Source organism: Anguilla anguilla, chromosome 8 (assembly GCF_013347855.1).
Source record: "Anguilla anguilla isolate fAngAng1 chromosome 8, fAngAng1.pri, whole genome shotgun sequence".
NCBI lineage: Eukaryota > Metazoa > Chordata > Actinopteri > Anguilliformes > Anguillidae > Anguilla > Anguilla anguilla.
This window is the reverse complement of record NC_049208.1, coordinates 14,690,948-14,717,408: the sequence shown is the minus strand read 5'-3', so window position 1 is coordinate 14,717,408 and position 26,461 is coordinate 14,690,948. Positions and strand designations below refer to the sequence as shown.

Sequence of the window (26,461 nt, the reverse complement as noted above, 5' to 3'; positions counted from 1 at the left end):
GCTCACATCCCCAAACTTGTAAATTGCTTCTCTTTGTCAAATTATGCAATTTCCTACTTCACTGCAGTCATTCTGTGCATCTGTTGACTGATAATATGATTTCCGAACATTCATATATGAGGAAGGAATAGGGCTTGGTTTTGTGCGTGTGTGTGTGTGTGTGCGTGTGTGTGCCTGCGTGTGTGTGTGTGTGTGTGTGTGTGTGTGTGTGTGTGTGTGTGTGTGTGTGTGTGTGTGTGTGCCTGTGTGTGTATTCCCATTTATTCTGGCAGTAAATCTAAGGGACAATCTGGTGTGGAGAGACATTTCCAGGAGGGCTCCAATATATAACTTTAATCATGGGGCATATTGCGCAGTCCTGGCACATCCCTTCCCAACCTCTGAGAATATCTTGCCATTTGAACCTGTCATTATTTATTGAAACTCATAAATGGTTTAAAGGAAGGTAACTGATACTGAGCTGAATTCATGCTCCATCTGGATCTTTTTCATTGCAAAATGACTTCCATTGATTCTTTATATATCATTGTTTGTCATTAATGATTAAGAAAAAAGCACCTTTAATTTTTCTGTTAAAATGCTGCAATGTAGTCTGGTACAAAACCGGTGATTGCTTTCAAGAGCATTTTGTAATGCACGAGACAGAGCCGAATAGCATGCTAAGAGCAGTGTACTGCCACACGTTCAGTCGCTATAAAGAACAATGCAGAGTTATGTGACGCAGCAGAAAAAGAGTTCTTACTACAGAAATAGATTGATAGTTCCAGTCAAATATCGTGCGCTTGCTGATTTGTGTCCCTGTGAATCAAATGGTTGGCGGAGTACAATTCATTAAGGGATAAATCCCAGATAATACTGTTTATTTTCAAACAGTATAATTGTCTGTAGTCTTATCACCCGGTAAGTTAACTCAATACAAATAATGCCCCAGAGGGAATGACAGCTGTCTGCTGTAGCACAGCAGAAATGCATGTTTGCTTAAAATAACCTGCCTCAAGGGCTCAGACAGGCATTTCTGTTCACCATCGTCTTTTTAATACAGCTGGATGTGTTTACTGAAGCAATTCAGGTTGTGTGCGCAGCTCAGTACTGTAGCAGTAGTTCCGCCCCAGGGATTTGAACCCACCTGGTTACATGCCAGGCTTGTACCGAACGCCCTGCCACGCATGCACAAAGGCAATGCCAAAATGTCTTAAATTCATAATTTATCCAAGAACAAAATCAGAGTCACAAATTCTATTCTAGAACTGGAACAAAGCATCTTCCCAGTGTTCTTTACCCTGTAATATTATAAACAGTGAAAGCACAGCTCTTCTAAATGGCTCACAGTGTATGGCAATCACACCACGGCTCCTGCAAGGAGGGCAATGGTGTTATGATGTTAAAATGAAGCAATCATAATCAACACAGCTTCCAGCCGCCGCAGAGTCCTGCTGGTCACAGAGCTGCAGTCTGAGAGCCGCCGCCCTACTTTCCCTTCGCACTCAGCGGCGCGGGTAATGACAGCGCCGGGATTCTTCTTTGATGATGGCGGTCTGTCAGTCATCCAGACTGAGGGAGAGAGCTCCAGACCGGTCTGCCGGCGTCATGAAGGGACGATTGTTGCGCGGAATTAAGAGGAAGCCGCCGAATCAAAGCGGGTCGTGCTGGCGTCTCAGTGGTGTCGTGCTACCCAGGGACCAGGCTCTGGCCAGAGTGTTTGAGAGCAGGAGTCTGGCTGTAGTGATGGCAGATAATGTCCTCAGAACCACATGCAGCACTAGTTAACAGAGGTTCTTATGGTAAAGGCTGATACTGTTAGCTGCAGTTTGAGAGTAGATTATGGCAGTCAATTGCGTGGGTATAAATGGAAAATGCATGTTTGTGTCAATGTACGAGTAGAAAGAATGGAGTACCGAAGCTTTGACTTTATGGCATTAATAAATTATTGAAAGAACTCCTTGATTCTGTTTGGGCGAGGAAATACCTACACTTTCACCTATTGGTGATTGTCTGTGCAGAAGATATTGGAGGATGATGTCTTGGACTTTTTCTCCCCAAAATGCAGTCTGTATTGATTTTAGTATTTATGAAGTGCTGAGTGTTCTTCAGGAACCTTTGGAATTGCATGCTTCAACAGCATGTGCTGTGTATGCTAAATATATGACATATCAAAGAACTGAGACTGTAACCACATTGTTTGCACTTATGTAGACATTTATTCTAGGCTATTAGCAATTCTGTTGCAATTGGTTAACTGTGCTAACATGGTATGTTGTCCCTGATGAACAATGTAAACAAATAAAATGGCACTCAATACTCTTTGTATTGGTTTTACACCAGGCCGAGCTGTGTTGCTTTGAGTAGGCTGTTAATTAAAAATTAATAAAACTGAATCAAACAGCAGATTGGATTATGGGTAGGACCTATAGATGTTGGCTTCCTGTTACCGTGACATTGATTTGTTTGTGGTTTTTGGGGTTGGTGCACATTTAATCTCCATTTACAGCTGAGGTAGATGAGGCCTTCGTGAGTGAGGGGCGTGTGCAGTGATGATAAGTTTGTACATGATTACATCACTGTCAGCCAATTAGCAGAGAGCACAGAGTTAGTCCCCAGATGTAGGAGACCAGGTCTCTGGGTTCCTACATAGCAGGTGCAGCTGTCCGATTGTCCTGTTCTGCCACACTGTGACTGAAAGTGCACTGCAGTTAAAGCTGTTGTGTCTGGTTTCTGCTCTCATAGATAGGACAGGGCTGCAGAATGATCCTTCTGAGATCAAAGATACGTGGGACCAGGGACACAGAGAGGCAGAAGACAGCTCAGGAGACTGTCTTTTAGTTTTAAAGGTAGTGCAGGAGAGCTTTACAGGGAGAAAAATATTGCTCTTCTCTTACCAATTTTGCCTCGCAGAACACTTCCATAATATCTGGATCAATTTGTCCTAATTTATGGATGTGGTTTGAATGGTATTTTTAAGCCATAAGGACCATGGCAGGAATAGTTTTGAAGTGTGACTTGGTTTTGTTAATAATTTTTTGTTTTTGTTGTATCAATTAAATAATTTACATTGTGGTGGATTGATCGTTCAGCTTTTTGGGAAGTATAGTCAAAACGTTTTTGAATTTCAGTCCTTAAATTTAGAACATTCTTAAATTGTTTTAGACATGTGTTGTCCATGATGCTTTTTCATGAATAAAGGATATCCATCAGGGGCTGTTCCCTGGAGTATGTAGCATACCTGGAATGTTCTGGACTTGACAGAACTCTTTGGCACAAAAATGTGTTCTAAGAGTATTTGAGGACGGCTCTTCTCCAAACATTATTTCATAACCTATTAGGCATCAGATTGTTCCCCAGCATTTTTTAAATGTGCTGTGTTTGCTGGACTTCATAGAAACAGTGTGCCGCACTCTGCTCCAGATCTCATTTTGAGCATCAGATTCATAGCAGCCCGTCAGGTCTGGTGTACGGCAGGGGTTAAAACGATTCGAATCGGTGACGTGTCTCGGAGAATTCAGCCCAGACACAGCCAGAAAAGAGCAGCAGTCGTCCACACCCACAGTCCCTCTGGACATCAGCTGCGCTCTCTTGTGGGGTTTTTTTTTTTTTACCCATTCCTGGCGTGTATGTGTGTTTCTCACCGTTGTTCCCAGGGCTGCATGGAAGTGAGAACTGGCAGGTTGTCAGGGTTAATTCACAACCTGCCGTCTAATTTCTGAGCGTCCACGTTTAGACGCAGACAGAGGGCCTGTTTCACCAAGGGGTTCTGCCGCCACCCTGTGGCTGTTTAAAGACATTCGGTGTTAGTTTTACTTTAAGCTATTTCAAGCGCAAGCTAGTTTGAGTCTCTTCTTCTTTTTCAAGGACAATCAAGTTGCACTCTGTAGGTGAGGGTAAACTGTCTTGATTTCAAATGCATGAGCAGTACCTTTGAAGCCCTGCTTTTGAAAATACCCGATACGTTTCCCACATGTTAACCTTCTGGCCGTCTGGCTGTGCTTTACTCATTTGGCAAACATGAAAGCACGCCTCTACAGTCCCCGTTGTGCATGAATCACCAAACTGTCTACGCAGTTGTTTCTAATATGAGTAATGAGCGCGAACAAGCCTTAAAAACATATAATTTATAAGCTGTCATAATTTATCCTTGTCAAGCTGTGAATGGTGAGTAAGGGAAATTAGCAGTTGCTGTCTGTCAAGTCACCTGGGTGTTATCCTTTTTTGTTTATTCTGCGGACACCATTTATCCAGTGCGGCAGACAGAGTGAACATTTCTCAGAGACATTTATATCCATTTATACCGTCCTCGATTGTGCTACTGAAGCACACACTCCCTTCGCATTACCCCACACTGTCACAGGGTAATATATGCTGCAGGATTTTGATTTTGAAGGTAGAGACAACGCAATGCGAAATGCCCTCCATTGCCACCGGCCAATCATTTTAATACCCTGAGCCATTTCGCAGACAATCAGAGCAAGACATGGATGCAATAACATAAAACCTGTCATTGTTTATGTAAGTGGAGGAGGGACACTGATTTCCATCTGTAGAACTCTCGGTAAATGCCAATGTGAGCTGTACCCGACAGGCTTCAGAGACGCCCTGCGAAGAGCATCAATGCTGCCATTTTGTGGGTCGGAGTCCACTTTTTTGTTTTCAGAGAGCAGATGATATAGAATTAAAAATTAATCACTCGTATCGAGTGAGTGGGATTTAGTAACAGTCATTCAGATGTTCAACGTTGTCAACCGCTGGATGACTTTACGTTAAATGAATGGATATTTGCATCCTACTGCATCCTCAGTAATCATACTGTGACCACCTTGCTCAACAACACTCTAAAGCTTTCCTCTCAGTCCAGTTTGCAGAACTTTAGCGTGGCCAGAATTTGTGTTTCTCTAATGATTCAGGCTTACATCACAGTGGCCGCGTTATCTCTCACTCATCTGGTTATGAAACATCCTTCTTGCTTGAAGGTGTAATCCCAGGCCTGCAGTCTCATTTGGCGTCGGCGCGTGATTAAAGATGTGCAGGGAGTAATCACATTACAGAGGCGAAAGGCCCGGCAGAGGCACCGGCGGCCTTCGGGAGGTAATTAGGAGCGACTCCTCTCACCGGCGCCGCAATCAGCCGCTCGGTTCAGCCCGGGGTCACGCTCTCGTTAACGAATGTCTCCCTCCGATTTAATTATTCAGGGCCACGTATTATTATTCCCCGAGCTCAAAGGCGCTTTGAAAAAAAGGCGCTTTTTTTTTTTTGGTGGCGTTTTCGCCGAGCGTCGCGCGGGAAAGGGACGCACCCGCCGCGCAGAGCTCCAGCCCGTCGCTCCGCCCGCAGCGGGAGTTCTGTTTCAGCGCCTCGGATCGGAGGCTCGCGGGCGAGCCGTCGTGGAGGAGGAGGACCGGGAAGTGAGCGATCGCAGCGGGGTTCGACAGCTATGAGATGGCAATCAGCGGCGCTTCAAGGCTGTTGAAATTATGTCGGGGTGGGGGGTGGAGGGGGTGTGAGGGGAGGGGTGTTGCGCGGAGTGCTTTTACCCAAGCCGCCATGCTGAGCAGATACAGACAGCCGGTTTTTTTTGGAAATGTTTCAGGATTATTTTTATTGCAGCTGCCCCGCCTCCTTCACTGCCTTCTGTGAGACATTTTGATGGACCATACATAATGTGTCTGCTGTGGGGAATCTCCACTGTGTTTCCTGATACATACTGTAATGACATTATGATAGAACCCTTTGCCTTCAAACTGAGTCTAAATTTTTGATTTTTGAAAATAAGAGAAGGCAGTATTTACACTGCGGAAGCAATGAAAGACTTTGAACCATGCCTACAACCATCAGTTAAGCATGATGGAAGATCAGTGCAAGTTTGGGGTTGTATAGCTGCATATAGAGTTGTGGATTGGGTTTTGATCGAAGACATAAATGCTGATTTAAAAAAAAAAAATCATGCAATACCCTCTGGAAAATGTTTTATTGGGCACAAAATAATTTTACAGCAAGATAATGACCCTAAGCACACTGAAAAGAAGATCAACCTGCTAGTGTTCTCAGAACAATGGACTGGCCATCCCAGAGTCCAGACGGCAACATCATTAAATGTGTTTGGGATTACTTGGATAGAGAGAAAATGAAACTTCTAAGACTGACCTTTGGAGGTGTTAACAAGAAGCAAGGAAAAAATATCTGCAGATTTCTTCAAAAAACTCCAAGCAAATCTCCTGAAAAGAATGGAAGCTGTAATAAAAGCAAAGGTGGACAATTTCAATTCTGAAAGATTTGATATTGTACATGATTGTGGAGGTTTTAGTGTAATGCATTGTGTTGTGTTGTTCATTATTTTCTGACACTGAAAAAATAATGTGCACTTAATTGCTGTTTTCCCTGGAAAGCAAATACAGGAAAGGGTGTTCTCTGACTTTTGCACAGTACTGTATATAACTGGTCTTTATTATATTATGCTAATTACTGATATCCCTCATAAGTATTAGCAGGTTCTCTCCTCTGAAATGTTCACATGTATGTTTTTGATCAAAATGTATAGCATTTTGCTGTCCATGAATGCAATTACCTGTACTTGCCTGTATATTGCAGACACTTATGAGGTCTTAGCCTTCAGCACTGTTTTTAAATGCCTGATTAGAGATGTTGTAGAATATTTTATGGTACGCTGAGTATCAATTTAATACCTGTTTTTTAACTGTGTCCTCAAGGCTGTCATTTTACAATAATGATGTAACTTCTTTTTCAGTAATTAAATAAAGAAACATTTTTTTCCCTTGAACCAACATGCCTTGTGTTTGGCACGCATTCCTTTTATTAATTTGACAGATCAAGACATGGTCAAATATGCAAAATTTTAAGGGAAGCATTCAGTATGTGAATGTCAAATTCTATTATACTGGACATTCTATTATATGATTATACTTCTATGTCTGATTATACTGGAAAATATTCCAGTTATTAAAATGTCCATATACAGAGCATTGCAAAGGATACACAGGCCAGCATATATAAAAACGTATTTCAAATTTTCTTTGGCTTCACAAAGTTTCTATGGCCTTATTTTGCAGAGGAGATTTTCCAAACCCACATTGCTCACTGGTGGTCTCCAGATGGTGCCAGGTTGGCGTACACTACCATTGATGACACCCTGGTCCCCAAAATGGAAATCCCAACCTTTACTGGTTCTCCTTATCCAATCGGGATAGAGTACCACTACCCCAAAGTAAGCGCCACAGACGCCTACTTCTGATTGATTAGTGTCGACTAGCATTAAGTTAAGGACAGCCTGAGTGAAATCTCTCTCTCTCTCTCTCTCTCCACACTGCCCCCTGCAGGCGGGGGAAGAGAACCCCATGATCCAGCTGTTTGTGGTGAACCTGAATGGGCCCCTTCACACCATGGAGATGCGCAGGCCGGAGAACCAGCGGATAGGGTGTGTCTCGCACCGCTCCGACACTTTTAAGCACATAGTAAATGCTTTTATCACCAGCGACTTACACTGATTATATTCTTTATGTGCGATCCATTTACAGATGGATACTTACTGAAGCAGTTTAGATTAAGTACCTTAACTTAAGTTTTTTTTTTTTGTCTTTTTTATGTTTAAGCAAAGATGGCATTTGGTTGGGCCAGATGGTTTGCTGACAGGCTGGATTTAAAGACACTGTGGCTCATCAGGACCAGGGTTTGAATTTCTCTGATATTCATGTGTCTGCTTCTTTCTCAACAGGGAGTACTACATAACGATGGTAAAATGGGCAACAAATACAAAACTGGCTGTGAACTGGCTAAACAGGGCACAGAACATCTCTGTTCTGACTCTGTGTGAGGCCACTACTGGAGTCTGCACAAAGGTACAACACGTTTCATTCTAAGGACCGAAATTCAGAATGTTGAACCATAATAAGAAACGGCCTTGGGCTGTTTATCTGGGACAGTGCCTTCCCTTCTGATCCACATAAGGAGCTTGTTCCACTTGCTCTAAAAGTTGCTAAGGGGTGAAAATAATTCTAGTGTTAAGGCGTTTCTGTTTCTGATGTGTATCAATTTCCCATGTATTCAATATAACGTTTGAAAAATGGTTTTCAATGGTAACCAAGACATTGTGCAGATTACATTAACGTAGCTAATGTCACATCTCATGAATGGTATTACTATAGAGTTTGAAAATGAAACCAATTGGAGCTTAGTTAAAGGCTGCAATGTGCTGACTGATTTGGTATGTAATTCAATGAGACTGCTGAGTGAGTGGCAGTAACTGGCAATAACAACTTTAAGGCAGCATTTTTTTACATACTCTTTTTCTGTAAATTAAATTATGTGTCAATTTAGGAAAAAATGCATAAACCTTTCACTTGGAAAATGTGGCTGTTTTTTCCTGTAGACATCGTAATTTAGCCTATGTGGTATTTTACAGCAGTGGAATGAATGTGGGAGGCTTTGATTTATTAATTTCTCTCTTTTCAGAAACATGAAGATGAGAGTGAGGGCTGGCTGCATAGACAGGTACAGATTTTACTAAAGAAAGCACTTTCCTGATTTCTGGATAAAGGCTCAGAAAAGCCAATCATTACCTGTGGTCAACCTGTCAGTCTCACTGTCTAATTCAGGCACATACAGTATATATTCAGTGAATTAACTTTGCAACAACAAACTCTAGTCAGAGACAATAAAGCAAAGTTATGTGTGACTTTTCTGAATGAGGTAATGTCACTGACCAGCCTAGCTATCTGCCCACGCTATCTTACTGGCTATCTGGTCATTCTTTGACTAGTTGGCTAACTAACTTGCTGACCAGGCAGAACAATAAAGCAGGCCAAACAAGTCAAATTGTAGCCCATTTTTTCAGGCATTTCCTACAGAGGTATGCAGTGGCCATTCCATTTGGTCAAAGAAAACCAACAGATTTGTTTTGGAATGATCATTTGAATCTTAAGTAATTTTAGGTCGTTTTCTACCGACTGACTGTGGGAAAAGTTTGACAATGGAGAAACCAAGGTTATGAATTTTCCAGTATTTCCATTTTGAAAAAAGGGTGACTGACATTGCGTATTTGCATGCACAGAACGAAGCGCCACTATTCTCCAAAGACGGGCACAAGTTCTTCTTCACCAGAGCAATCCCACAGGGAGGAAGAGGGAAGTTCTTCCATATCTCTATGTTGTCCTCACCGGTATGATCCCTCATGATTGATCTCTCACTCTCTCTTTCTCTCACACCCTCTCTTATTCTCTTGCTCTCTCTTTCTCTCACACTGTCATTCTGTTTTAGACCAGTGTCTGAATTTATGGATGTGTGTACCTTAAATTACCTAGGAGAATAAAAAGTTGTTTTATAAAAAGGCACAGAAACTCAGATCCTTTGCCAGCCATCAAACACAGCTCTGATATGACAGGACAAAGAATTGCATCTTGGGGAATATGTTTATAGACAGCTGAAGGCCAGAATTTGTCAGCCTGATGTCCTTTGTGTACGTGATCCGAACAGATAAATGGTGTGTTAAGCCCCATATCTGCAGGTCCCAGACAGTGTAATGACACTAATAACAGTAACAAAAGAGATACTTCGTGAAATTATACCTCTTATAAACCTACATAATATCTTTATTGCACATTAAAATATTCTGTGTTTATTCAACTTTAATGGAGCTTAGTCCGGGATTCATCGAATATATTCTGTCAGAGAAACATGGGAACGGAAGAGGGGGACTGATCTCTGTTCCTGCCGGTTTCTCCCTCTCCTCCTCAAGCCCAACGCGAGCAGCGACAGCCTCCAGTCCCTCACCTCTGGGGACTGGGACGTCACCGAGGTCCTGGCCTACGACGAGGGCAGCCAGCTGATGTGAGTAAGCCCCGGAGCGTGTCTGAGCCGCGCCTCAACGGGGCCAGTCAGGCGCGGCTAAGCCGCTGGCGGTCACACAGCTCGTCTATTTCTGGACGAAACCGTGACTTCACAGCACGTGCGTTATATTTAATTCATAATTCTATTAGCCGGAAGGCTTGACCCCAGTCTCATTATGAATGGTGAATTAAAGAAGGCCAAACATCCAACTCTGCTCTAACACAATTTGTAGCGCATATTGACCCGAGTATATTTGCATTTGGCTTCAAAAAACACTCTTTTTTGATGTCAGCTTTTGGATTTATCAAAGAATCTATGCGTTTTTGCTTTCATGTATTTGCATAGCAGCACAAATACAGTGGTCATTCTGTTTTGAGGCAATGACATACATGCATTTTTTATAGATACTTCCTGAGTACAGAAGATGACCCAAAACGAAGACATCTTTACAGGTATCACTTACATATTTACAACTGGATGGAAATATACTGTATAGGCTACTCATGTGGCAGTGTAGTATAATGATTAGGAAACTAAGTTTGCAACTCCAAACTTGTAGGTTTTATTCCCATGTAGGGTACTGTCATTGTACACTGTGTTCAATAACAAATTAACTTTGTGCTCTTATCAAATGGCATGCCTGTGTGGGTTTGTTTTGTTTTTTTGAATTTTTTGACAGGTTCAAAATGAATTGTTTTCATTTTCATTTCTGTATTTTACTGCTTCAGTGCGGATACCATTGGACCCTTCAACAGACGCTGCATCTCCTGCGATTTCATTGGCTGTGGTTACGTGAGTGGCTCCTTCAGCCATGACATGCAGTACTTCCTCCTCAACTGTAAAGGTGACTGTTCAAAGGAACTGTTCAAGTTCAAAGGAGTGACAGTGTAGCATGTTGGTTAGGGAATTGCATTTGTAACTAAAAAGTTGTGGGTTTGACTGCTTGATCTTGGACCCTTGATACAAAATACTTAAACTACATTGCTTCAGTACATTTCCAGCCGTTGAAATAAATGACACGTAAAAGAATGTAAGCTGTGTAAGACTGTCTGGATAAGAGTGTCTGCTAAATGCCTACTATGTAAATTTAATGATTTACGTGTTGTCATTTCATCTCTTAAAGGAGAATGTTGTCACTTATTGTTAAATTGTAAAAGAGTGGGTTGCCATTTGTAACCGTGATGGAGACTATATGATAAGAGGCACATATCCTGTGTAAGATGAAACAAGTATGCAGTCTATTTACTGTAGGGTGGCATTGTGCATGACACAAATGCACATTATTTTGTATATTATATAATTTATACCTTTTTGTGCCACAACCATTTTAATTGCACAACTGTGCTGCGATTTCTTCTCAAGTTCTTGAGAAAGGTGTTACTTGTTGTTTGGTTTCTGTTGTTGAGTTTTGTAGAGGTGGGTCATTTTCTCTGAGGCTGTTTTCAGGTAACATGACCCACTTTACAGTCTCTGTAGAGTCTGCTTGCCTGTTGTCCTACTTTCATCCTTTCCCTCGGAAATAAATTGTTTGGTATGAAAGATGCATGAAAATACTGCATAGTGACAGTAAATGTAGGTGCACGGGACAGAGGTTTCAATGACAATGTCTATACTACAATTTTATGCTACATCTACAACTTACATAAATTAAACCACTACCCTGTCTGTTGTCCTTTAAATGCCTTTTGGGATGTATTGTTTATTTTCTCTTTTTTTGCCGAAGGCCCTGGAGTGCCGACTGTGTCTGTGTACAGCACAAGAGATCGAATGAGTGAGTAAAACTGAACTCCGAAATGTCCAGGGCCTTTGCTCCTGGCTCAGGTGAAGTTGGGAATGACCCCTATTGTGCTGCCTGACCAAATACACCATCCTGGATTTAAGTTTAGCACACATGATTTATTTCAGCTCTGTTCAGCACACAGGATTTATCTCAGCTGTGTTCAGCACACAGGATTTATCTCAGCTGTGTTCGGCACACAGGATTTATCTCAGCTGTGTTCAGCACATAGGATTTATCTCAGCTGTGCGTGCTCGTTTGGTTTGCGTATCTTTCTGTCCAGTAATGGTGAATGTTTTTTAACCAAAGTGTCTCTGTAATGGCAATATATCCTGACACTCTGATGGCAAAAATAAGTTTATAAGTTAAGGGGTGTGATGTTTCAGTGTAATATAAGCCAACTGATTATTCTGAATTGAGCAGCACACATATTCAAAGACACGCTCACACACACGCACACACACACACACACACACAGACACACACACACACATACACACTCACACATTTGCTCTTAGAGCTAAATGAAAAAACTGAATGATGCCAGCCAGTCGTGCCCTAGTTTGATTTTGCCAAAGTCACAAATGATTAATCAAACAGAGACACATTATAGGAATAATATATATAAATGCATTTCATGCACAACTTAATTATCAGTTATCTTCCAATAAATACACACAGAGCAGTCAGATTTTCAGAGATGAATGATTCATGAATGTATTTCTTCTCTTCATTAAACATGGTTGTGGGGAGTAGCAGATTGACCTGGTGGATTAATCAAGTCAAGTTTTAATTAGTGATGAGGAGATTAGATGGTTTTGAAAAATGAAGTGTATTAAAGTATGGATTACACGTGCATGCATATCCCTGCGCAGCTCTTAATAAACATAGATACTGTAGAGAAATAAGCAAATGCATCTGCACGCGTGGCACAAGTCCATATAACTAAATTAAGGACAAGACCTGCATATATATGAGTAGAGCTGACAATAACCTACAAGAACATACATGAATAAATATATCTGTACCAGCGCTGGTTCCAAATGCAATTAGCAGAACAGAATGAGTCCTTTAAAATACACGGTATATCCTACCACTGAGTTATCTGAGAAGGGTGAAAGAGCAAACCCGTTACTGGTGGGTGTGCTGTTGTTTCTCTGTGAGTGCTCGCATCATCTCCTCTGGAATAAGGGTGTGATGGCTGACGGTGGCCTGACTTCCATTTGCATGAGGGGCAGTAAAGCAGGATTGGTGATGTCAGAGCGAGCCCAGAAGGGCTAGTCCGCCGTCGCCCGAGAGCGGGCCGTTATTGGCTGAGGGAGAGGCGGCAGAGGCCCGCTTCGCGCTCACAGAACCGCGCGGAAGCCAGCGGAACGGTCGCGGCATGAATAATTGAGCCGCAGCCATCAGGCGGGAAAGCGCAGCCATCAGTCTGAGAGACAGCCCAGTTAATAGCGTTTTCACAGACTGCCCTGCTCACTGTGGCCCCAGAACCCTGCCACATATACATGAGCTCTGCCCACATCGCCATAGCGATAGTCTTCCACTGACAGCCGAGCGAGATTCCATTGGTCCATTTTTATTAGCTTTTTTTTTTGTCCATATAGGGACCAGCACGGAACCATACTTTTCACATTGGACTATTTTTCACCTGGAGGTGATTTGATGCAGCTGCTGAGATCTTAGAGATGTGTTTATACTGTCTGTAGTTTCTCTGCGATACCTCCTGAGACCATGTATCAAGGACAAAAGCATATCTATCAAGAATGAAAGGACAAAGAAGAATAAAAATAACGCTTTATTTTTCAGCTGCAGTGTATCTCAGCACTGTGTATTATCCCTAACCCCAGTCTGAGAGAGTATGGATATACTATACACTTGTAATTTATAAGAAATACAATCACAGCGGATTGTGCATAGACTTTTTTCTTTAATTTGGAAAAGGCACAGTGAAATCCCTTCAGGGATTTGTGTGAATTGGCTGCAGGAGTCTGGTCTTCCTGTACTACGGTAAAGGTTTTATCTGAGAAGACTGGCTGACATGAAGTAGAGTTTATGCACGCTAAATGTTCACCATACATGTGAGATTTTAGAGGTATTTATATTATAAATATATAGTGTTTACATACTGTACATAATTATCCAGGTGCAAGGATGAGGCAATGTAGTGTTGCAAAAACGAATGGTCCCACACGGCTGTCGTAATGAATCATAATTCATACTCGTACAGGAAGCCTGCCCTTGTTAATTATGGTCTGCTTCACACAGTAATCAAAGCGTGCTATTATACTTGCATGTACCCATTAACCAAGATCATTTTCTCAGAGCGCTAACAGCCATTCTAAGTATTACACTTCTGTCGCACCTCAGACTCTGGCAGTTAAAACTCCAGCAGTGCAAGGCCTATTTTGTTTCACACAACCATTATGCTGTACAACGCAGCCATGTGCATGCAGTCCCTCACACACTAACACTAATGCATAGACTATGAACACACACACGCATGCTTATTCATTTACTTTTTACTTATTTTACGTTGTCTTTTTCTTTGATCAATTTTATTAATTTAACACGAGATGTACTTCAATACCTCAAGTGTATGTGCCCTGCCATTACAGAGCTTTTGGATCTGGAGACCAACGAGGATCTAAACATCACACTCGACTCCATGCAGATGCCCAAAGTGGAATACAAGGAGATAAACATAGAGGATTACAGTAGGTATCCACGAACGTGCTTCCATAAACAGATGTTTCCTTTGTTATGCCTTTCAATTTCCCTGTGGATTCAGGTCTGACCAGTTATAAAATATTGCACAACAGAGAAACCAGTGTCAAAATATCTTTGTCTAGATTCAATCAACATTTGCCTTTGACTTATAATTAAATGCATTTGTTCATTTAATTAGCTAATTAATTCTGGTGGTCACTGAACTTGCCAAACGGTGTCTGTGTAGATTGGAATCAGCACGTGCATTTAATTTTAAGACAAAGTTAAGGAGAAATGTGGATGATATTCAAGCCTTTTGAGTGCACACAGAAATGGGTGGTGTGTTTTAGGAGCTGTAAAACGATCTGTGGTCTGTGAGTATCACTGGAGAGTTGTAATGTATTCCTTCAGAAAAGGGGGAAGGGAGAAGCATTATGTAGTATACTCCGCTCAGTCCCAGACTCTCTGCTCAGTGACCTGTTCCATACCCAAATGCTGACCCCTCCCAGGCTATCTGTGGTTGAGGGTGCACTTATTTTGCTGTGGCATTGCTCTGGGTGGCAGGGCTTCGGTTGGCAGCATGCTACCTACCTGGGCACATGCCAGAGACTCATCGGGCTGACGCAGTGGCTATGCGGCTCAGCTTTTATACTGCAGAGCCACGATAGGCAGCGGCCATCTTCTCTGATCTCGCAATTCGGCTAAAAGCATCTGCCAAATGACTTCATTATAAATTGAAGGAATTAACAGAGGATGTTGCAGGGAAAAGATAGGGATTATAGTTGTTATTGGGCATGACAAATCTGAGACTAATAGTACAAAGATAAAAGTTTCTAAGGAAAGAAAGGTGAAGGAGGACATGGTCTGATGGTGTATTTTCTGCAGTTCTGACAATGCAGATTATGAAACCTGCTGGATTCCTGGATACAGCACATTACCCCTTACTGCTGCTAGTGTAAGTATGTCACACACTCACACACACACAAACATACTCACAATACATATAGATAGTACACACACAAACACACGTGCGTGCACACACACACAGAACACCCATACAGAAACATACTGACAATACATATACACGGTACACACACATACACACACACATTATTATACTCTCCTTAGTCTCTTTTTAAATGTTTGAATATGTAGATATGAGGCCTTTTTTACACAGTTCCCGTTTTATGAAAATATACTGAGGACAGTTCATTACAACGACTGCGTTAATTACACTGAGCCACAGTGGTTGTCAAGTTATTCATCAAATCACTGGCACCTTGTTCTTGGCTTGCCAGCAGGCTGTTAATAATTCAGCCGAGGTAATTATGCTGCAAATGAAAATGTCTCCAGTTCCTGCTGAATTAACCCGGTGCTAATCTCCAATCACACCTGCTTCATTAAAGAGACAGTGTATCGAGTAAAAGCCAGCCTAGAGCAACAGGTATAAATGTTGTGTTGAGTTAAAATCTCAAATAATTGTTAATTTACCCATTAATTTACCTTATAAATGAGAAACAGAATGTTTTTGAACTTGTTAAATATAATGTATCAAGCAGGCTGGAAACCATGATCTCATGGGGAAGTGGTTTATAGGCGGTTGTTAAAATTGTAGTCGTAAGGGAGAGGAGGGTGAAGATGAAGATGTGAGGTCATCAAAGGGGCCCATCTGATTGGCTGTGTTCGACGCTGGTCTGGTTTCAGGGACGGGACACCGGGCGGTCAGATGGTCACCGAGCGGTTCCAGTTGGACTGGGCCACGGTTCTGGTCAGCAGCTTCGGCGCAATCGCCGTCCGCTTCGACGGCTGGGGGAGTGGCTTCCAGGGCACCAACTTCCTGCACAAAGTGAAGCGCAAACTGGGCGTGTTCGAGGAGAGAGACCACATGGAGGCACTGAAGTACGGCCCTCAACCCTAACATTCACTTAAGAGATTAGTAATGTTAAAGTAACGCTGTCTCTATAACGTTGTTATGTTACAAATGCTAAAATAATGCTTTCACTTTGCAATGCTTACAGTAAAATAAGGCTTTCACTGTAACTGTGGCTGTGGTATTGCCAGTGCTTTCCCTATAGCACTTGTGTGTGTTTCTGAGAACAGAAGTCTGAATAAAAACCACTTGACTCATCTGATGCAATATATTTTACTGAGCCCTGCTGGCCTAGCATTTTACTGCTCAAAGTTGGCAGATGATCAACATGAAGCACCTTAATTAAACATGACTACGTTCAGAACAATAGGAACAGAAAGGTTTTAAACAGCTAGACCACTACTGTTACTGTGAACAAAAACCTAACTTGTTTGCTTCTCAATTTTAGCGTTATCTCAAAGGAATCTTATATTGACAGAACGCGCATTGGAGCTTATGGAAAGGTAATGTAATTTTATTCATTCTATTTTCTGAATAAATGGCTTATTATGTGATGTGTATGTAATTTAGCTCACAGTTTACCCAGTGGGGAATAAAAAAAACAAAAACAAATACAAGTGCTGCGCTCTTGGCTAGGCTGTTTTGGCTGCAGCATTGCACTGCACCATTTTGGCTGTCGTTTGTCTTAGCCTGAATCTTTTGTTGATTTTCCTTGGCAAACTGCTTTTGTTTAATGGGTAATGGGTAGCTTTATTGCCCATTCTCAGGCCTCTCTATTCAACACCACTGAATCTCAACATGAGAAATGGCCTTGAACCAGCAGCACAAAGAAACGATGCGCTCATTTCTGATAACAAAACAGCAAATTAATAATCCATGCAGAGGGTCCAGAGAGGGTCAAACACACATTTTGGGGATTTTAAAAGGCATAATTACAGCACTGAATTTTTTCAGAAATACAGTCACATACAGTGGCCATTCCAGGTTTTGACCCTATAAGGCACAAATATCACAAATAATGTGATTAGAATGTTCCTAGCTGTAACATTCTAATGCTAATTTGGCAAGCACTACTGGTTCTATTGTTCTAGAACATAGACTTAGAATTATGGGGGACAAAATTCCAAAATCCTACTCTTCAAAGGGTTAAGGACAGCTGGTGGATATCTGGAGAAAGTGAAACTGGGACGGAGAGGCTGTTGCCCAGGCTTTTGTATTAGGGAACGAAAGCTGGAAAGCGCTGCGGTCCAGCTGTAATACCAAAGAACGGATCGGAACGCATGAATAGTTCACCGAGGCCAAACCGCCAGGCTGAAAAGAAGGCGTTAACAGGGGCAAGTGCAGCAATGAGTGTCTGTGCCCCGTTTTTACTTTTACTCAGTCAACCACTGAGGCTTATTTCAAGTGCTCTTATCACTTCGCCGTTTCCCCACTCAAACCGCCGCGGTTTTCTGAGCAGTTAAATGAGAAGGCCTTCGCTGAGCAAGCTCCTGTGGGCCACCGGTTTGTACAAAGTACCAAAGGATGCTTGTCTATTTCAATGCTTTTATTGATTTAGTGAAATAACGTAGCGGATGAATTGAGCCAATTCGCTGATGTTGGCTACAGTTAATTGACCTCTCTGCTCTTAACAATCTCTGTGTGCATTTCCCATGCAGGTCTATGGGGGTTATTTGACCAGCCGTCTCCTAAACGCTGAGGACTCATTATTAAAATGCGGAGCGGCTCTTTCACCAATCACAGACTTCGAATTATACGGTGGGAGGACAGTTCTGATTCAGGATGATGATATTAATCCTTATATCAGTATTGTCAGTCTGAAATTAGTTCATTAGTTAATCCCTATTAATCACATAAAAACACATTCACTGGAATCTGTACCTCTGGCAATATGTGTATGAAATTTCTTAATCAACTACAGTATGTCAGTCCTCGCTAAGCTACTACTAAAATTCACAGTTTTCGAAATGATTTGTCATGCCATTGAATAGTGGTGATGAAGCTGATAAAAACTGTTTGAATACAATAACTATAATTTTGTTTAACTACTTCTACAGTAGTTAATTCTTGTGTTTATTCCTGTGTCAAAATATGTATTTGCATTTACAAGCGTGATTAATTAAATGAGACATAATTGGTTTAAAACAAAGCAGCAGTTTTGATGAGAAAATCACATGGTTCTGTGAGTCTCATCTGTGCTTGAGTGTATCTGAGATCTGAATGTTGTCACTGAATCTTTTTTAAACTGCTGCCCACAGCCTCTGCATTTTCTGAAAGATATCTGGGATCACCAAAGACAAACTCAAACGCTTACCGGGTGAGTTTTTAAACCGTTGCTGAAATTTAGGCCGATTATGCTCGTAAATGTATTTGCGTTAAGATTTATTCTTGGCTGTCTTCATCACTACAGCTGGCGAATTTAACGCATTATGCATCTCTACTGGAGGATAAAAAGTACCTGATCATTCATCCGACAGCTGATGGTAATTTTATTTCATTTTTTTATTAGTTTAAACTCATTAAGTATTGGAATGATGAGACAGGACTACTGTATGTTTACTGTGATTGATACGTCTAACGTTGGCACAGGCAATTGGTGGTCTACATGGTAATTAAGTAAGTAAGTAAATCCACTGCAAACAGTTTTATTTAAATGACTTTTGTACTCATGTTACTGCAAGTGTTCTTACCAGCACTTCTTGTGCCTGCTATTCCCTCACAGAGAAAGTTCATTTTCAGCACACGGCAAGGTTTATTAACCAGCTAATCAATGAAAAAGCTAATTATTCTCTCCAGGTAAGCATGGTCTCTCTGTTGAAATGCATAAATGGGTTTTCATTAGCTGCATGGTCACTGCTCCTGTGTCGTTGCTTACAAGATTTGAATATTAAATGGAGATTTCATATCAAGATTTTCTTTTTTTTTTTACTGCTGCTATAATGCTACATTCTTTTCTTGTGTAGCCATGGTGCATGCCTCATGGTTGCTACAGTAATGCATTGTGGGATTGGAAGCATTGACATTGTTTCCAGAAGTTTCCGAAATTGTCTGAGAACCTTCCATCAACAGTAGATTTTTGACAATGCACAAAGCATCATTTAGCATCATCACGTTTTCTCAGTGCTTACAAATATACTGACTTTAAAATTTTAATTTTTTTTTGGTTATCATCTGATTACACAGTAAAATGTCCAGTGTTAATTAAACTCCAGCAGTGTTAATTCAACTCTTAACAGATAACATTTGGCCCCACTCTGGAATCGGGACCAAATGCTATCTAAGAGTTGAATTAACAGTTAGAGTAGAATGAACACTGGATATCTTATTGTGTGTGAACACCCTAAATGACTAGCCTCAGTGCACTGACCAAGTTCAGTCTCTAAGATAAGAATGGCAAGAAGGGCATGCAGGTAATTTTAGTCCCAGTTTGTCTTTCCTAATTTCCATCAAGGCTGGCATTTATCCTGGCCAAATGCAGTCTGCTGTCTGAGATGTCGGGTGAAGTAGCAATCATACAGTCAGTCCAGTGTACCACGATCAGTCACGGATGACCCGTGAATAAAATTAGTGCCATAACATTTAGTCGTCATTACATTGCATTATATTAAAGGCATTTAGCAGACGCCCTTTTCCAGAGTGACTTACATTGCATCCATTTATACAGCTGGATATATACTGAAGCAATGCAGGTTAAGTACCTTGCTCAGAGTACTTAACGGCAGTGTCCAACATGGGAATCGAACCTGTGACTGTTACAAGGTTACAAGACCAGCTCCTTACCCTTTATACTACACTGCTGCCTATTTTTCTTTTGCCTTGATGTTCGGTACAGTGAAACGTGTATTCTCCTCAGATATACCCCGACGAGGGACACTTCCTCCACAAAGCGGCCACGAAACAGCACCTGAGCCAGTCGCTGGTGAACTTTTTCGAGGAGTGCTTCAGACTGCCCGAGAGGGTGACGGAGGAGAAGGACGTGGAAGAGGACAACGAGGGCTAGCCCGCCCCTGAGCCCGCCGCGCGCAGCGAGCCGCGAACACGATATGCAAGACGGCTTTCTCTCCCCCCTCTCTCCGAGTCGGCTTTCTCCGAAACCCCCCGTCCCCCACCCCACCACCACCACCCCACCTTCGGCACGTTCCCAGGCTGTGCAAGAGCAGTGCTCTCCTCCTCTTCCCCACCTCTTACCTGTTCAATGGAAGACCATCCGCGGTGACGTAGGCACATCATCAACTCCGGTTCATGCGGCACGGACGTACAGATGGCACCTCGTCGATTTTGACTGGACCAAGTGTACAGGGGGCCCCTGGTGACCCGAGGGACGCTGTGCTGGCACTCCTACCGAGCTCTCTGCCCCTCCGCCACCTTCCACCCCCCCCTCCCCCTGTCATCAAGTTGAGTCATCAAAATAAAAGGTTGCGTAGCACAAACATTTCTGACGGATGTCCAGACTCTCTGCCGAGTTATTTGGGCGGGAGTGATTGTCAGAGTACCATGGGTGGGACAGAGGTCACCTTGTGTCACGGGCACTGTCTTTTCAAGCAACGGCATCCTTGTTTGCCACTTGAATTGTATTTGTGTCCCTTGTTCTCAAGTAAACTAAAGCAGCACATAGAATATTATTGGTTACTGGGGGTGTCTACTGTTTGTTTTTCAGTGTTTGACATTATCCAAATCTGTGTAACATATTACAATAGCTTTGAATTGACATATGCTTAAAATGGCCTGAGGCCCAAGTGATTCTTCTGAGTAAAATTGTAAAAAAAATTTAAAAGTAGTCTGTTTGTTTTGAATTGGGACCATGTAGGCAGATTATTATAATGGTCTGTGAATCTTTTATCTTATATGTCGAGTAAACTGTCCTTGCATAACTACTGAAATGTCTCAAAAATTCTTAGTCACTGTGCCTTACTTTTGGAGTAAACCGTCCTTTCTGAGAACTGTCAAGTGAGGACTCTCCTTGAAACGCAAGGCTTATTTTAAATGACAAGACAAGACAAGACAGGAAGAAGAATCATAATGTTCTTTTTTTTTCTTTCCAGATAAAGTCATTACCACAGAATACTTAATGCTAACCGCAGTCATGAAATGTCGCTTTTTAGCATCATGTTAATATTACACCATGGCCAGGCCATGAGCTCGTCTGTGGTGCCATTGTGAAGAATCTGAGTTATCACATTTCCAAATATGTATCATAAACCTGTGCTTGTATATTATTAAGACGTACTTCTGAATGAGTATGGTCGGTTTTTTTCCATTTAAAAATAATCATTTAAAAAAAGCATTTGGACTTCCTTCCTTATGTTTTGTGATGAGGTTTTTCTTTGAATATTTTTGTATCTAATTTGGCATGTTGGCAAATTTGCATTCTTTCTGTAGTTCAGCCTAAGCATTGTATATTTGACAGCTTGAATGTTACTTAGCAGAGCTACATTTCATTTTAGTGTCGTGAGTGAACTATCTTTCTCCATCTGCCATTGTATCAGTGTTCTTTGAAATCAATTTGGTCATATTAATATTAATATTTCAGTGTTACCTGTACATAAAACATTTTGAAAGTTACATTTTTCTGTTCTTGTATTTTGTTCTTTGGGAAAATGATGCCACACAGTGGTGTGTGCATGTGTGCTTGTGTGTTTGTGTGTGTGTGTGTGAGCATACATACATACATAATATGCACATGTGTATGCCTGCATACACACCCCCACAACCACAATTCCACACACACGGACACGCACACACACACTCATACGCACACACACACACATACACACCCACACCCACACCCACATGCACACACACATACACACACACACACACACACACACATACACACGCACACACACATGCAGACCCTGGAGGTTTTATTTCCCATTAGTCTGAGAGGTGACTTTGTGACTGTGCATTTCACTTTGTCGAGCAACTTGTGGTAAAAAAACAACAACAACAAAAAACAGGTTGTGGCATGAAAGTTTGTGTTGTCAGAATAAAGTTATTTTACCATCATGATCCTTGTTATTATTTGCACAGTATCAATGCATGAAGACACAAGCATTGTAACTATTTCTTTATTCTAGACAGATACGGTACGTTATCGAACCTCACAATCGCAATGAGGCACATGGGTCAACCAGGAGCACCTCTGAACAATCTCACGTTCTTCGTTTTGGCCAGTGTCATGGGAATGTGTCCCTAACACAGGTACCACCATACATTATGCATTAAAAGCAGAACAAAGTCGGTTGTGAACAGCTAGTCTGCTCGAAACATTATCTCTTTATTCCTGCGCAATAAAGCGGAACATTTGGCAGTGACAGCAGTGTGCGGGTACTGTTTCTACTCAGTATATATAACAATCTGTACTGGAGAGAACTGGAACAAAGGCATTTGTCCTGCAACCTGGGTGGCCATGAGCCAAAATGGCACCCTGATTTAAGTTTACAACTATTACATTACATTTAAAGCACATTTGTGGCATATTGTTTTAGAAGGAGAGGCCCAACAAACCTACACATAAAGTTGAAAAACATGGGGAATGTGTGCATGCCAGACCCACCCTTTACCAAGATAACTCTGGTAAGAGCTTAGATGGGAAAGTGATGTTTCATGAGCCAGTAATGGTTGAAGCAGCAGTGAACTGCCAGTTATTGATTTGACTGACTAGCAGTGTTCAATTCCTGCACCTCTCCAACATTCTCTCTTACACTTGCAGACACAGACACACACAGACAGACAGAGAGACAGACACACACACGCGTACGCACACACACACACACACACACACACACACAGTAACACTCCCTGGGGCTATGCCTGCTTTTCTAATTCATGGGTTTTAGATTAATGACTATGCTCAGGAGTCATTTTTCTTAGCAATCCACACCATTTCCTCACCGAAGACAGCTTGAAATAAAGTGTATAAAGGCTTAGCAGATATCGCTTTAGATATAAAGGCCTGGGCTTGTCTTAACTAGCCAGGCTTCTGCTTGGATGTGGCAGAGCTCAATTTATAATCATAAATATGTGAATCAGCTCCCAGCAGGTCCAATCTGGACACCGACAGTGACACACTCCATTAAGGGTGCGTCAGTCCATCCAATAAAATGAGAAGGAGGCAGGCTTTTGCCTGAGCTACTGCCACCACCAAGACACTGACATGGCTTCTGCAACACAATAACCAATCATGTCACCTATGAATCAAAAATCACAGCTAATATAAGTTCAAATCAATACACATTAAGCAACACTTCTGTACGTTTCCTGCAATGTGAAGAATTATCCCAATTTTTCAATGTTAATATGCCCAAGAGAAACGTCAACAAGGGCATATTAAGTCTCAATTTGGTTATTCCCTGCATAGTGACCTAAAGAAAATTGTGGAGCACTCATACATCATCCAATTTCCAATTATTCACAGCAATTTTCCACTTCAACGATTTCTTGGAAAAGCAGGGGAAATGTAGGGAAAATTACTGCTCCTCAGCCTCAGTGAAGATACTTACTCAAGGTGAGACTGGAGAGAATATTTCAGTCATACACTGCCCTCTAGTGTTCAACTAGACCATAAACTGACTGACACGCTTTTCCTTATGTCTGATCATTTCACTTCTGAACTGAAGTGAGTAACATACCTCCTCTCTACACGTCAGTAGCTCATTTCTTTTTTCTCTGCTCATTTTCCCTCTTCCCTCCCTCCATTTCTCCTCTTGGCCCTCTCTTCTTCTTGTCTGCATTCACCTGCTCCTCTCTGCACCCTTATCTCTCCACACTTCTTCCTGCTTTTCAGCACCTGACACAAACTCTGCCTCTCTGCACTCTCCTCTTTCTTGCCTCATAGTTCTTTACTTCTCTTCTCTACACTCTCCTGGATAGTGCTACTTCATTTCTTTCTCTGCAACACCTAACACTAACAAGAAATGGAGAGAACCAGGGAAATCCGAAGTTCACTTATGCATGTAAATGCCTGCTTGTTCAACACAATTTAATTGACAATTAAATTGATCATTAAAGGCAATTTAATTGATAATTAAAATTAGTTATTTCGGTAACTTCCCAAATGGCCAGCTACCTATTAAAATGCAGCCATATGAACAGCTGTGTAAAATGTATTGTGTAACGTAACACCAACCAATTGGTTTTGTGTTTTAATCCAAAAAAAGAAATCTGACAGGATGGGGAGCCTTTTGACTCGGCTCACAAACCAATTCAACACCTATTCATTGGAACCCAGTGGAAGGAGATGAGGAAAGAAGTGACCAATGAGGTAAAAGGGGACATAATGGACCAATCAGGACACATAACTCTGAAGGAGTGGGAGTGGTTAGATGGAACTGCCAGAAATGCCTCTAGATGGTAGCTGAGGTAGACCAGGCAAGATAGCGCAGGCAACATTCTCGACACAATGGCAACACGCCACTGACAGAACTGTGACACATTCCAGTGACGTGTGTGGCACAGTAGGAGGCACTGGGCATTGGGCACTCACATGCAGCTGGCACAGAATTTAATCCTATTTTTTCTTTCCCTCAGTTGCCACCCTCCACCAGCGCCACTCCCTTGACAGGTGCCAGACCCCGGCACACCACTGTCGTGTATAAACAACACAATATCAGCACAGAGGAATGGGCCATGCAAAAACACTGTCTCGCACTGTGGAGAAATAATCTATTTAATTCATACATGACATGCATATGACTGGTGTGCTGTAGCAGATATAAACTGGGATTCACACATCAGCCTTTTGAAACAAGACACAGCTCCAATCAAGAGCATCAAAATAAGGAACAGACAGAATCAGAGGTAATCATTCAGTTAGTTTCCATGTTTGTTTGTTTTATAAATGTTTTATTCTGAAAATTGGACACAGCAGAATAAAAATAATAAAAATAATCCTTACTACTATCTTTATTTAACTGTATATTGTATTGAAAAAATATATGCATAGGGGAAAGAATCTAAATGCATTTTCAGTTCCTTAGGCACTTTAGATTGTAAAAGCCCAGTCCCAGCCTTAAAAGTTCAAATGACACTGTCAGTGATTTCCTGAGAGCCAAGCAGAGTGTGTGGCGCGAGTCCCACATTGCTTCATGGACCAACAGAAGGCCAAGTGGGAGATCTGATTTCCATCAAGAAGCTTACACCTCAGCCACCTCCATGCTGGAAATACTACCATCCCTCACAATTAGAATCGGTAACATGCTTTTGCCACACAGTTCTTCAAAATTACAGGCTATTTGGAATTTGTTGGTGTGAGTACAAAGACAAGAAGATGAAAAACTTTGTTACCTTTATGTGCAAGAGTTTGAGGAAGAATTCTGCTGCCGTACAGACCAGCAGAGGGAGCAATTTACAGCAACTCTAATAAGAGAGGATCAGAGTTTTTACAGAGTAGTTGGGACAGGGGGAAGGGGGGCGGAGGTATGGGGTGTTCGGTATACTGTTGATAAAGCTGAGATGGACAAATTGAGGGTTTAATGTATTAGTAACAAATAGCCATTTAACTTCACTTAAAACAAAGTGATGCAGACGAGCATTGTGTAATATAAGTTACAGTTATGCAGGCAGTGTAGTGCTTGCCTTTATTAATAATTTACAGACAGGAAGGGCAGTGTTGGTTGCATTGGTGATGGTATAGTAAGGTTGGTAGGCTGGTAGCATTATCACTGCTGTGTCTGGTAAATGTGGACTTCTCTGTAGAAGTAATGAAGAGGCAAGTAGAGGTCTTGTACTGCCTCCAGCAGTCGGACCCCATTGGAAGAGTACAAGATTGAACAAACAACTGCAAGGCGTGGCAAGGCAGAGAATATGTCTCAGGTTTGGGTTTGGCTTTGAACTTCGACAGACACATTCCAGGTCTGTTTTCCATGTGTCACCACCAGTGCATATATTGTGATTTATTGAACTGTTTTCACTAACTTTGGGTTTTTTGTTGCCATATTTGTTAAGTATTGAATGTACATGTATTTCATTTATATTGTGTTTACTGATCTTATTCAATGATATGAAAGTGCTGGTCTGAAGCACATGGGGGTGGAGGGTTCTTGGTAGAACTACTATTTATTGATAGAAAATCAACATAAAAAGTAGGTAAAGAACTGAAGTGAGACTGAGACCACATGAAACCCAGAATGTGCGCAGCTAACATTCACTCTTAATGGCTTGCATTGATTTAAACTGGTAAGTTTTCGTATGCTGTGGAGAGTCCAGTAATTTAAGTCTGAAACTGGCTTCAGGTGGTAGGGTACACCCAGGGTCACTGAAAACATGACCAAAAGTGT

The 26,461-nt window shown here is 41.7% G+C and overlaps 1 protein-coding gene across 5 annotated transcripts in view; it reads left to right on the top strand.

Moving 5' to 3' along the window:
• The window catches only part of LOC118234423 (dipeptidyl aminopeptidase-like protein 6), a 162,277-nt gene extending 140,531 nt beyond the window's left edge, over positions 1–21,746 (top strand). For all 5 annotated transcript variants that reach the window (XM_035430940.1, XM_035430944.1, XM_035430943.1 and 2 more), the window contains 18 exons: positions 7,056–7,210; positions 7,323–7,420; positions 7,718–7,841; positions 8,455–8,493; positions 9,053–9,160; positions 9,737–9,828; positions 10,233–10,280; positions 10,557–10,672; positions 11,552–11,599; positions 14,224–14,322; positions 15,200–15,269; positions 16,019–16,213; positions 16,633–16,687; positions 17,843–17,942; positions 18,443–18,501; positions 18,595–18,667; positions 18,907–18,980; positions 20,038–21,746. In XM_035430940.1, the coding sequence (XP_035286831.1) occupies positions 7,056–7,210; positions 7,323–7,420; positions 7,718–7,841; positions 8,455–8,493; positions 9,053–9,160; positions 9,737–9,828; positions 10,233–10,280; positions 10,557–10,672; positions 11,552–11,599; positions 14,224–14,322; positions 15,200–15,269; positions 16,019–16,213; positions 16,633–16,687; positions 17,843–17,942; positions 18,443–18,501; positions 18,595–18,667; positions 18,907–18,980; positions 20,038–20,184 (1,700 nt within the window). In that variant the 3' untranslated portion in view covers positions 20,185–21,746. The remainder of the gene's footprint in view (positions 1–7,055; positions 7,211–7,322; positions 7,421–7,717; positions 7,842–8,454; positions 8,494–9,052; positions 9,161–9,736; positions 9,829–10,232; positions 10,281–10,556; positions 10,673–11,551; positions 11,600–14,223; positions 14,323–15,199; positions 15,270–16,018; positions 16,214–16,632; positions 16,688–17,842; positions 17,943–18,442; positions 18,502–18,594; positions 18,668–18,906; positions 18,981–20,037) is intronic.
• Positions 21,747–26,461: the final 4,715 nt, after the last annotated feature.